At 42.6% G+C, this 13252-nt stretch overlaps 1 protein-coding gene across 8 annotated transcripts in view; it reads left to right on the forward strand.

Annotated features, from left to right (window-relative positions):
• Positions 1 to 13252, forward strand: part of rptor (regulatory associated protein of MTOR, complex 1) — a 270013-nt gene that overhangs the window by 198733 nt on the left and 58028 nt on the right. For all 8 annotated transcript variants that reach the window (XM_074631008.1, XM_074631011.1, XM_074631009.1 and 5 more), the window contains 2 exons: positions 439 to 579; positions 4757 to 4912. In XM_074631008.1, coding sequence (XP_074487109.1) covers positions 439 to 579; positions 4757 to 4912 — 297 coding nt within the window. The remainder of the gene's footprint in view (positions 1 to 438; positions 580 to 4756; positions 4913 to 13252) is intronic.

Raw genomic sequence — 13252 nt, forward strand, 5'->3', positions numbered from 1 at the left:
AAAAGCGCTATAGAGGCAGCAGTGGGGGGCTCCAAATCCAAATTTCGCCAAGGGCACCAAAAGGGCTAGAGGGCTGTATCGTAATGAAATAGCAAGAGAGTTAATTACCAGATCGAAAAGTAATAGAGGAAGGGGGTCCTTCCTCCAAGACCCCGTTTTGTCCCTTTCCGAAGAAGGAAATACCTGAATTGTACACGCCAAAGGACGTGTGTACAACAGTTTCACCAAAGAAATTAAGTTTAGAAATTTGAAAATTCAAAGGAAACTCCACTCCACCTGGTCAAATGCTTTTCCAGGTATTGAAAAAACAGTGCCTCCCTTGAACTAATCCAGTCTGATCAGTAAGAATCTAGTCTGATAATGAAGTGTTACTTATTCTAACCGTACACTATTGTCCTGGTTCTGACCTGATTGATGTCCTCCTGTGTTTACGTCCAGAGCCCGGTAACCTGACTCCAGTGAGGGACAGCCCGGCCATCCCACGCCTGCGATCGGTCAACTCCTACACCAACATTCGAGCTGCTACCACTGCCCGCAACCTGAACAAGAGCCTGCAGAACCTCAACCTCAATGAAGAGGGTAGGAGGGGGGGAGTGCTGGGAAATGGAGCGAGAGCGAAAATAAGGCAGATGGGAGAGAGATAAATAAGATGAAGCCGGAATTTAGATGAATCTGTAGGAGGACTGAATGAAGACAAAGAAGAAGATTTAGTCAGCCGAATGACAGAAATGAATCCAAGGAGAGACCATTAGCACATTTCATTAGGTTTTTGGCTTTGGACCGTGGACGTAAGAGTCCTCAGGCTTACTTCTTCTACTTCTTCATTCTATCATTTCCATTCATGAGACGGACTCAGTGAGCATTAAGAAGAGCTTTTACAACCAGCAGAGAGGTTGTGACCAGTTTGTGGTGTGTTATTTATTCCAGTCCAGCTCTCAAGTGCAGTAACTGGTAGAAACTGGAAACTGCTCCTCTTCCATGTCTTATAAATGTGTGTTGTGGATAAATGCCAGAACACACATGGGCCATTTATTGTAACTGCACAATTTAGTTGTGTAGTAAACTTGATCAAGATTTTGGATTCCAAAATAATGCTCCCTCTTCAGTGGTGAACTTAGGCCCTTTCCCAAAGCAGTCCCAATCTGCTATAGTGTTACTCCCAGGCAGCTGAGAAGTGAAGCCAATGCTGAAGTGCCTTAAACCTGCATTCTTTCTAAAAGCCAGCAGGGGGCGATTCCTCTGGTTGCTAAAAGAAGTCTGATTGTATAGAAGTCTTTGAGAAAATGACCCTACTTCTCACTTGATTTATTCCCTCAGTAAAAATTGTAAACATGAGTTTATGGTCTCAGTCACTAGTTTCAAGTCTTCTTCAATACAGCATGATGTTCATTTAGTAAATGATGGTCCCATTTAGAGTCAGATAGACCATAAAGCAGGGGATGCTTTAGGGCGGGGCTACCTTGTGATTGACAGGTTGCTACCAAGGCGTTGTCCGGTCTGGGAGTTGTCCGTGTTTTCGTCTTAGAATTTTAACTCTTTCACAGTGTGTTCTCACTGCCTGAAAGTTAATTATAACTTTTTTGGTCGCCTAAAAAATGTTTAAGGTCTTTGCACACCAAGTCTGTTTTTTTTCCGTAAGCAGTACAAGACAAAACTGAATAATTACGTGGGTGCGATGGACAGTACTAGTCCCAAACGGGGCTAATGAATGAATGACATTGGCAAGAAGCTATCGACAAAAAAAATAAGGACTTGGTGTGCAAAGGCTTTTGTTCAGTGTTCGGTTGTACTTAGCTCCACCCTCTCGTGTCACTTCTGGTTGCAAAAAAGATGGCTGCAGCCAAAAACCAAGATGGCAACTGCCAAAATGCCGAACTCAAGGCTTCAAAACTTTAGTCCACAAACCAAAGGGCGACATCGCGGTGACTACATCCACTTCTTATATACAGTCTATGGTCACTCCACATAAAGTAACACTTGCAGCTAAGGAGGACTCTACATTCAGGGATCAAGCAGCAGTACCCAACAAAAGGGATTTAAAGAAGTTAAACATGTCAGCTTTTCTTTAATTAAGGTCAGTCAATTACTGCTTCAGACTCCAAAGACCTTTTTAATTGGCTAATGTCTCCTGGGAATTTTTCAATTACAAAATTTTAGCAGTTTAATGGTAGGGTTCAAATTGCCCTGACTCTGATTTAGGCATTAGTGAATCCCAGTTTTCTCCCCAATCTCTTTATCATAGTCCTGTAGAGCAGTGGTTCTCAACCCTTTTCATGTCAAGGACCCCTAAATTGATACACACGAGGTCACAGAACCCCATTTGATAATATTTTATTTCAGGGACCTCCATCGAAAAAAGATGTTGGTTGTTATGATGAAGACCAGAACTCTATAGTTATCAACAACAGCTGAGGAGATAACCATGGAGGAAGTGAAACCTTTGATCAGAATAGTCAATGACTCACTGAATTAAAGCTGCAGTAGGCAGAATGTTTTTGGCATCATTGCACAAAAATTCCATAATAACCTTTCAGCATATTGTAATTCAAGTGTTCTGAGAGAAAACTAGACTTCTACTCCTCCTCATGGCTCTGTTTTCAGACTTTAGAACATCTAGCCTGTGACGGGAGACTTTGACCAATCACAGGTCATTTCAGAGAGAGAGCGTTCCTATTGGCTGTGCTCTGGCTACTGGGCGGAGCTTTGTATTTCCTCAACTGATCTCAACATGGCTGCCGGGTCACAAACTTTCTCATTTTACAGCTAAACGGTACACTACAAGATGATTCTGAGAACATCTGAGGAGAGAAATAGGCATTACAGTAACACAATATTGATTCATATTTGATCAGCTCTGCTAGTTTGACAGTTTGATCAGAGTAAGTGAGTGATTGACAGCTGCTCAGAGACGGAAGGCTCCAGCTCAGCTCTGATTGGTTGTTTTCCTCAGGTCTGTGAAATCTTGCAGATGCCGTTAGGAGCACCGGAGGACACAGAGGAACAGGATTTTTTTCAGTTTACCTGTCTCATGCACTACTGTCAGGATGACTGTTTTACAGAAATACCTTTTTTTAATCATATTTGCTCCAATTCTACCCACTACTGCTTTAAATAGGGAAAATAAACTATTCCCCATTTTTCTGGTGACCACCTGGATCTCCTTCAAGGACCCCTGGTGGAGAACCACGGCTGTAGGATACGTTGTTTATGAAGCAACTCTTCCCAATATTCCTCCAACATATCCAAATTGGGTTCTGCTTTATCAAGCTCCTCATTGATATCGGACATAGGTTTAATAGTTGTTGCTCTGCTACTAATCTTCTTTCTTCTATCTTGTTGCCTCGCCATGGTCCCACAGATATCTGCCGCAGTGACAAACTCAGTGGCACATTGGGAATTTTATAATTTCATCATTTCAATCCCAGCTGTTGGCACCGATCAGATGCAGATTCAGGAAGCAGGCATTCTTGCGGGTTTATCCTTATTCACATATTTACCAAAAAAGAAGGAGGGAGCAAACGGGGACAACAAACATGGAGCTGTGCTCCTTTGTCTCGGCTCAGCCCAGATCAGTCCAGCGCGTGTGCAGACCTCACTAAGCCTGTCTGATCACCAGTGGGGACTGGGAGCTGTCCATGGTGCTGGACTAACTGTAGGCTTGTTGAGAGGAGCTCAAACAGGGGCAGGGTAAACACTGTGGGACGTACTCACTGCTCTCAACCATGAGAAGGAAACATCCATCCCCATGGATACTGATAGATAGCAAGCTCACTGAGCTGTGGGATTATGGGGTTTCCCTAAGGATGCATTACACCTCCAAAACAATGAGCACTTGCTCCAAGTGTTCTTGGTTTTAATTTGTGCATGCATTGTTTGAGTTAAAGATCTGCACTTTTGAAAGTATTACGTCTAATAATGTGGAAAATTAGGAAGTTTTAACTGTCAATTTATAGCAGTAAAAGTATTTTGTTCCTGAAAAAAATGACAACATAATTATGATAGATAGTCCTAATGCTAAGCATGATAATCATGTAATAATTTAAGGCGCAGTCGTATCACCCTAACATCTATGTCCACAGCTTGGTGACCAAATGACCTGCTGTCACTTCTGAGCTCTCAGCCTCCTGTTTGTGTCGCTGCTGTGACTCAGACAGCTAAAGCTAGCTGTCTACCACTGCCAGACTGAGTAATGCATAAGCCCTGAGTGGAGTTAAATCACTGGCACTTGGTGAAGCGCGTAACCCACTGCTGACACCGTTTCTAATTCACACATTCTCAGTGCTTATTCCAATATGCAGCGGTGTTTATCATCAATAAGCACAGAGCAGAGTGTATTTCCACTCTCCACCAATCTCCATTTCCACATTTCAGCCTGCAGTCAGTTTAGAGGATGCATGGCCTTTAGGTTTGTATGAGTCGGAGTAATGTTTGGTCATAAGGAGAGTTACAGCAGGAGCTGACCGAGCCTGACGGCTGAAATTAAATTATGAGCAAGTTCTTGTGTCGGCATGTAGCCTCCAAGTACAAGGACCGCTCACACCTTATTGGATGTTGATTTGGCTATTGGCTTTTTTACAACAATAATAACCATAATAAACTTTATTTATACAGCACTTTTACAGCAGCCAAAGTGCTTTCTAGACAAAATAAGAGCCTCTTCTTCTTCCTCGCGCACTCGCATTACATTTATGATGCTCATGTTTTTTTTGCTGATTGGATTTGAGGGTAACAGTTCTGTGTGTTGTCCTTCATTCAGGTGGACCAGCAGCCTTCTCTCCTGGTAACCTGAGCACCAGCAGCAGCGCCAGCAGCACCCTGGGGAGCCCCGACAATGACGAGTACATCCTGTCCTTTGAGACCATCGACAAGATGAGACGGGTGTCCTCCTATTCTTCACTAAACTCTCTCATAGGTAACAACTCACCAGTAGTATTGCATCTCTACTACCTGTGGTGTTAGCATTAGCACAGCTGCTAGACTTCAGGCAGGGCGAGGTGGGAGGTTTATATGGCTGCCTACAGTATGGCTTTTATTCAAAACACATCATTGCTGTTCGTTCATCGTTTTTATTTTTTCACGTAAAAGTCAACTTACTAATAGGGCTGTCAATCGATTAAAATATTTAATCGCAATTAATTAAAAACTGCATTTAACATACAAAATATGCTCAAATCATAACCCAGCAAACTCAACTCCAACAGGCAACAACAGCTGTTGCTAAATGCAGTACCTGTGAGGGTTTCTGGACAATATTGTCATTGTTTTGTGTTGTTAATTAATTTCTAATCATAAATATATACATACATTTGCATAAAGCAAGTATATTTGCACACTCCCATGTTGATAAGAGGATTAAATACTTGACAAAACCCTCTTTAAGGTACATTTTGAACAGATAAAATATGTGTGATTAATGGTGGTTGAAAATATTTTAATGGATTGACAGCCCTAGTATTTATCCTATCATCATGATATCCATTTTCCATACTGTATTTCCCCTGTGTACAGTATGTCAGTTGTGCATCTAGAGACTGATGGCAGCATCAGTGATGTATTCCGTTGGATCATTACAGCAGGCTGCAGACAGTAGCTGGGACAGTGTGGCATGGTTTGACACACAGAAACTGCCATCCCATGACACTTCCATGAGGACTAAGCTTGAGAGAAAAAACCGTAGGGGGAAATAAATGACCAGGAGAATGTGACGGCACCAGAGAGGAAGGCCTCAGGCTGCCCCTTGACAGGGCGAAAGCCCTCAAACGAGGAAGGTGACAGGGACCAAAGCTCCAAGTCCAAGAATAGAACAAGTGTAAAAAAGATTTGCAGATGTGTAAAGGACAGTAGCGAGGGGGGGGGTTAGACGCCGTGAGCCACTTGAGGCCATTAAAGTGCTTTTCCTCGTACACTGAACTCTAACCCGCTCACTTACCCCTGTTCTCAGGTGATTGGCGGGCTCCACCATGCGTCCTGACAGCCAGTTTGTGTGCGAGCAGGAAAACCATTAACTCATTCCCACCCCCTCAGGAATGGGGAAAGTGAAACTGGGGATTCCCCCCCCCCATCTCTCTTTCTCATTGTTGATTTAAAGTTATAAACCTTGTAATGTCCCAGCCTCCCCGTCACGTCCCAGTGTGGGACTTTTGCACGGCACAATGGAAATTGAGTCGAAATGGAAAATGGAATGGAAAAGTAAATTGAGCTCTGGAGAACAGTGAATTTGACTTGGCATGAAAGTAGATTCAGGGACTATAATGAAATTCCCTTTCCAGCATGTTTTCTTTGACTTGTTGCTGAAATGAATGGCACCTTATTTGAGGTTCAGCTCAGCTTCATATCGGTCCTTAGACTTCTTCTGCTCTTGAGATCAACTTTAACACAATCTGCTGCTAAAGGGATTTACACTCATACACATGTGCATATTTCGTTTTTAAGTCACATGCACATTTTTCTCTCTCACACACAGACGAAGTAAAGGTTATCAGATAATTGATCTGCTCTTTTTCCTCTTTGGGAAGATACATCAGGTCATCTTCTACTCAGGGATTTATCAACTAATTCAGATTCAATCCCACTAGGACTGTCCAAGTTACCGCCATAATAACGCTTTCACGCAAATTAGTTTTAATGCCACTAATTTCTTTAACGCATCAATGCAACTTACACTTTTTAGGTTTTAGCGGGCTTTTAAAGCTAGTACAAGATACCGGCATTATATGAAACTAGAAAACCTAAAGATTCCATCGGTACCAATCGTGTCATATTAGCTTGTCGCAAAGGAGGTTAAATAACGCTCCAAACGTACGCAAAATTTTGGCGAGGAAAAACTGGCAGTTTTCAAAGCGGTCCCTTGACCTCTGACCTCAAGATATGTGAATGTAAATGGGTTCTATGGGTACCCAGGAGTCTCCCCTTTACAGACATACCCACTTTATGATAATCACATGCAGTTTGGGGCAAGTCATAGTCAAGTCAGCACACTGACACACCGACAGCTGTTGTTGCCTGTTGGGCTGCAGTTTGCCATGTTATGATTGGAGCATATTGTTTTATGCTAAATGCAGTACCTGTGAGGGTTTCTGGACAATATCTGTCATTGCTTTGTGTTGTTTACTGATTTCCAATAATAAATATATACATACATTTGCATAAAGCAGCATATTTACCCACTCCCATGTTGAAATGAGTATTAAATAGTTGACCAATCTCCCTTTAAGGTTAATTTTGAAGAGATAATTAATGTGCGATTAATTTGCAATTAATCATGGATTATCACGCGAGTAAGTACACAACTAAACAAAATATATAACATAGGTTTAGTTGTTTTTTAGACATTTCAAAGCAGAAATAATACATATTTCACCTTTAAGTCCCGTGTTCAAGTTAGGTCAGGGACCTTTGTCACGTCATGCTGCTCTATTTCTCCCCATCCCATATGTCCTGTCACTCCTTCTCAAAAGCAAAAAAATGGGAATTCCCCATAAATTTCTGGTCGGCTCAGGTTCCATTGCATAAGTTAATTTGAATGCTGGGAAGAAACAAAAGCTTAGGTGTTCAGGCCTTCAGCAAAACATTCATACATACATTTGCATAACAAAGCAAGCCTGTTAGCCCACTCCCATGTTAATAAGAGTTTTAAATACTTGACGGATCTTCCTTTAAGGTACATTTTGAACTGATAAAAAATGTGCAATGAATTTGCGATTAATGGTGATTAACTATGGACATTCGTGATTAATTAGGATTAAATATTTGAATTGATTGACAGCCCTACATCCAACCTAAACCTAAATTCTGCCTTGTCTAGCGTTTCTTTTTAATGTAAAGGTATCATGGGATACCAAAGCTTGGGAGTTAATGTTTGATGAAAAAACAACAACAATAAAACCAGCCTGGCACAGCGCTTGCTCTCATTACCCTTTTTTCCGACAAATTTAGCATCGGATGTCCAGTTAAACCTTTTTCAAGCTGCTTGTGGGCCCTTAATGCCGGCGCGAGGTCCCCGTGTAAACAGGTTAAAAGACATATTGGCCCCTCGCCCACTAAGCTGCGCCCCCGCCACGGCTGAACGGAGTCCCAGCCTCCCAGCGCGCTTGTTTCTAACTCCCACCTCGCAGTGTGCAGCATGTATAAACAAGCAGGGCAGAGCAGATGAACGGATGTTGGTAGGAGCATAAAGAAATGGCTGAATCATATATTTGAGTGTCGAATTCCATGTTCTGTTTACATTGACGCTCCTGTTGTCACTTACATTCAGTTATCTAACTCAGCCGACACTTCACTCGTCATTTTGACTTTTTTTCTTGTTTTCTCATTTGCTGCTATCTCTTTGTTTGGTTTGAAGTTTTCTTCATAAGACCCTCGGGGCTTTGTGTTTCATCTCGCCTGAAAAATTCATGAACTCGCTTCTCTCTTTTTTTGGTATACAGCAGCATACATTCTCAGTTTTATCATATCTATGTTTTAACACTGCAAACAAACAGGAGGGAAAGTTGAGAGGTAAAGTGGCTTGTGTATTATAGCGTCCAAAACAAATTGAAACCATAAATGCTAAATGCAGCAGCTGCTGGACACTGGCCTGCAGAAAAGCAGCAGGATAACAAAACTGTGTGGGAGTCAGGGCAGAGCTGCAGTACTGATTTACATCTTACACATTCATTTTGTTTCTTTGTTTGTCTTTGCCTTCTTACTATAATTCATACAAATTCTACTTCATTGTAACAGGATCTCTGGGAGGCTCTGATGGAAAAGAAATCCAAATTGTCCGATGAGTAAAAGTTGATGTTCAGAGTTTGTTTTTGATCCGAAGTAACAGTAAAGTGTAGTGATTGGTATGCTAACATGCTCCCAGTGACATGCTGATGTCTAGCAGGTAGAATGTAAACCACGTTCACCATCATGTACAAGTATGAACAAACCTTTAGTTTGACATGTTAGCATTCTAACATTTGCTAATTAGCAATAAATATTACAGCTAAGGTTAAGGCGTTAGTCTTGTGGGTATTTGTAGGGCAATAATTGCGATTAATCGCAAATTAATCACACATTTTTTTATCAGTTCAAAATATACCTTAACCCTCTTAGAACCACAATAGACCCGTTTTTGTCTTTTTTAGGGGGTCTTTAGGGGAGACAGCAGGTCAACAGTACATGTCACATAGACGTGGTGTACATCATCTGAAAGCTGGGAACCTGGACCACTGTGTGTTGAGTTGTTCTAGTCATAAATCAGGAATAAACATGAATTAATTAATCATTTAAAATGAATGATAAATGTGTGTAAGTGTTGAGAACATTATGATCACAGTATATGATGGTCATACCCACAGATTTCTGCAAGAATTGCATTTTTTGGCGATTGGATGGCGAGCACTTGTGTTGTGTAAACTGCTCAGAAACCCCCCTATTGTCAGTCTAGCTAGGAAAGCCATCCATCCTCTGAATGCTCTAGGTCTCTAGTCTGATCCATCCATCCTCTGAATGCTCTAGGTCTCTAGTTTGATCCATCCATCCTCTGAATGCTCTAGGTCTCTAGTCTGATCCATCCATCCTCTGAATGCTCTAGGTCTCTAGTTTGATCCATCCATCCTCTGAATGCTCTCTAGTCTGATCCATCCATCCTCTGAATGCTCTAGGTCTCTAGTCTGATCCATCCATCCTCTGAATGCTCTAGGTCTCTAGTTTGATCCATCCATCCTCTGAATGCTCTCTAGTCTGATCCATCCATCCTCTGAATGCTCTAGGTCTCTAGTCTGATCCATCCATCCTCTGAATGCTCTAGGTCTCTAGTTTGATCCATCCATCCTCTGAATGCTCTAGGTCTCTAGTTTGTGGCTGTAGAGTTTCATGAGGCTGTGATTATCCTAGAGGTCACGACAGGTCATTTTATCAATGAGGTCAGGTTTCAGAATATGGTCTCACTACGATGAAATGTCTCCTATGGGGACTAACATCATCACACATGAATACAGATGGGCTCATTGGACCCACAAGAGTCATCTTTACAGTGATACCCAATTTATGTGATTCAAGACTGTTTAGGGACCCCAGTATGCAGAAATATTCAAATACATTATTTTAGAATAGGAGACAATAACACATTTATACTGCATGAAAAAAACTGCATGTGATTATCATAAAGTGGGCATGTCTGTAAAGGGGAGACTCGTGGGTACCCATAAAACCTATTTACATTCACATATCTGGAGGTCAGAGGTCAAGGGACCCCTTTGAAAATGACCAAGACAGTTTTTCCTCGCCCAAATCCCTCCTTTGTGACAAGCTAGTATGACATGGTTGGTACAGATGGATTCTTTAGATTTTGTAGTGCATGTGATGCCAGTATCTTCACTCCAGCTTTTAAACTGAGTCCACTACAACCTAGAAATTGTACGTTGCATTAATGTGTTAAAGAAATTAGTGACACTAAAATTAATTTGCGCTAACACATTATTATCACGTTAACTTTGACAGCCCTAATATATATTCACTCAACATGCAGAGCATCGGGCTGGAAAAGGGGCAAAAATTAGCGCGTCCATCTGGCTGTCATGTTTCCATCACTGTCGATTGGAGCTGGAGCCAATAAATAGCCGCGATTACTGCAGCGCCCAGCAGACCGGAGTTTGTGTCCTGTCAAAGTCAATTTATTTGTCACGTAACTTCCGTACTTAAGTTACGCCACTTCCGGTGTTATTTAAACCCAAACCACGATCTTTTCCGAAAGCTAACTAAGTAGTTCTATTTGAAAAGCCTGGAGCGGAAATTGACACATGCGTCACGTGTTGCTGGACATTCGTATGGAAACGCACAAAAAATACGTTGTTGAAAGTCGTGCTGAGTGTCACGAAAAAAAAAAGGGAAATTCGTGTCTATGTACACGAATCAAATAGATTACATTTCGTTACTATTTCACAAACTGCTTTGAGACTGTGTTGCTTAACAAAATGTCATGGCAATTCATCCAATAGTCGAGGTATCTCATTCTGGTATAAGGCCAGCTCTGGTTCAGGAGGTAAAGCAGGTCATCCCTGAACTAATCACAGGGTTGGCGATTTGATCCCCAGCTCCTGTCTACAAGGCGATGTGTCAACCCCAATGGATGGTCAGGCCAGCAACTTCCATGCTATCTCGCTGCCATCGATGTGTGAATGGATGAATGAGAGGCAGAATTGTAAAGCGCTTTGGACAAAAGCGCCATATAGCTCCATTAAATGCCTGATAAAGACGTCTAAAGTAACACTATGCTTAACATTTCCTGTATCTGCGTTGACATTTACATTTTGTCACATCAAGGGCTTGGATTTACTCCTACCTGTGTCAGTGTATTCCAGGCACACTCCCATTCAAAGAGCATCACAGATGTGATTTGGTGCTGCTTGCACTGCTTCCATCTCCCTGTGAAATATGGTTAAAATCTGCCTCACTGAGGAGTTTCTCCTCCTGCTTTCAAATGTTCTGATGCATTTTTTATGCCTCAAACATTTACAGCTCCAAAAATCGCTATGCTGTGTTAAAAGTATTTTATGTCATCTGCCAGAATTGAGGAGGCCATAAAACAGTGATGCAGTGGTTCATTTAGCCGATAATTAACATCTTTACTACTGTACATCCATTCCACTGTGAGCGAGTCCTTGTGTCAAGTCAGGACAAGTCACTGGTGCAGCGCTCAGCCAGTGAGTAATGTCAGCCGTCACGTCCTCTCATGTGGACTATGTAGAGGCGCTGCAGCGGTAATTTGTGTGCACTCGTAATGTAGCGCGGCAGTTAGGTGGGAATGGGACCATATTTCACATTTATCAACTGGCTGTTTACTGCAGCAGGTAGCGCGCTGGCTAGCCACCGCTAATCACATGCTGCCCCTCAGGCTACAGCCTAATCACCTCTTTTACTCACCCTCTCACTCACCTTTTCATCTCTTTCCTCTTCATTCTTCTCATTCTCTCCTCTTTCTCCATTTTTCTTTGCCTTTCTGACTCATCTCTGTCGTATCTCACACAGGCGTCTGAAATATCTCATCCCTCCCTGTTCCCTTTTTTCCCTCCATCTTTACTCCTTCTGGCCTCTCTGCTCCTTACCTCTTCCAGATTTCTCCTTGTGCTTATTGTATCCTTCTGTATCCCCCAGCTGTAGCCCTCCATCTCCATCCTCCTCCCCCTCCGGTGTCTCCCGTCTTTGAAGCTTGGGACCATTGAACCCTCTTGGCGCTCTCTGGAGAAGAGCTGTAAGAGGGCCCAGGCTTCAGTCGGTCCCACTTTGCCACAGCACCCTAAGGAGTTTGCAGCTCCGGGGCTCGGCCTGTGTGCCTAATGTAAAAGTGAGGACAGGGCAGCAGGGAGGTGATAAAAGGAAATGAGATAAGAGCGGTCATCCTCACAGTTCAAATTCACAGGACCACCTGCATGGTTGGGAAGATCTGTGGAGGAGAAGGAGAGAGAGGAGGACACAGAAAAGTGGGGTCGAAATGAGAAACGGCAACAGTTGGAGACTATTACCCCTCCAGGGAGGAGAGAAAGAGGACAGATTGAAGCTGACAGACAAAGGGACAAAGCAGAAAAAGACACAGCAACAGGGAAGGAGGCTCAGTGCACTGCAGAGACAACGTGCTAAAGAAAGTAAAAGCCCAAAATTAGGGAGGGTGTGTGGAAAAGAAGGGGGTTGTTGCTAACACAAAGAGATGCTCGACTGGCAGGTTGAGGCCCTGAACAAACCGATGACGAGAGGGCTGGAGAAGATGGCAAATGGGCAAACAAGCAGTCAGAGGTTACTTAAATATCAGGGCTGTCAATCGATTAAAATAGTTAAAGCTAACTAGTAAATAGTTATTTTTATAAAGCGGTCGTTATATCGTGACGGTATTACATGAAACAGGTAACCTGAAAAACATCATGTTCCTCGGTGTCCTCCGGTGCTCCTAACGGCATCTGCAAGATTTCACAGACCGGAGGAAAACAAGCAGTCAGAGCTGATCTGAGGTCTGCTGTCCAGCTGCCGTCTATGAGAGCCAGCTGTCAATCACTCACGAACTCTGATCAAACGGTCAAACTAGGCAGCGCTGATCAAATATGAATCAATATTCTGTTACTGTAATGTCTATTTCTCTCCTCAGATTTTCAGATAAAATCTGTTGAAGTTCTGGTCACATGACCGGAGCACAGCCAATAGGAACGCTCTCTCAATGAAATGACCTGTGATTGGTCAAAGTCTCCCGTCACCGGCTAGATGTTCTAAAGCCTGAAAACAGAGCCATGAGGAG

This window comes from Sebastes fasciatus, chromosome 3, assembly GCF_043250625.1.
Source record: "Sebastes fasciatus isolate fSebFas1 chromosome 3, fSebFas1.pri, whole genome shotgun sequence".
NCBI classification, from domain to species: Eukaryota; Metazoa; Chordata; class Actinopteri; order Perciformes; family Sebastidae; genus Sebastes; species Sebastes fasciatus.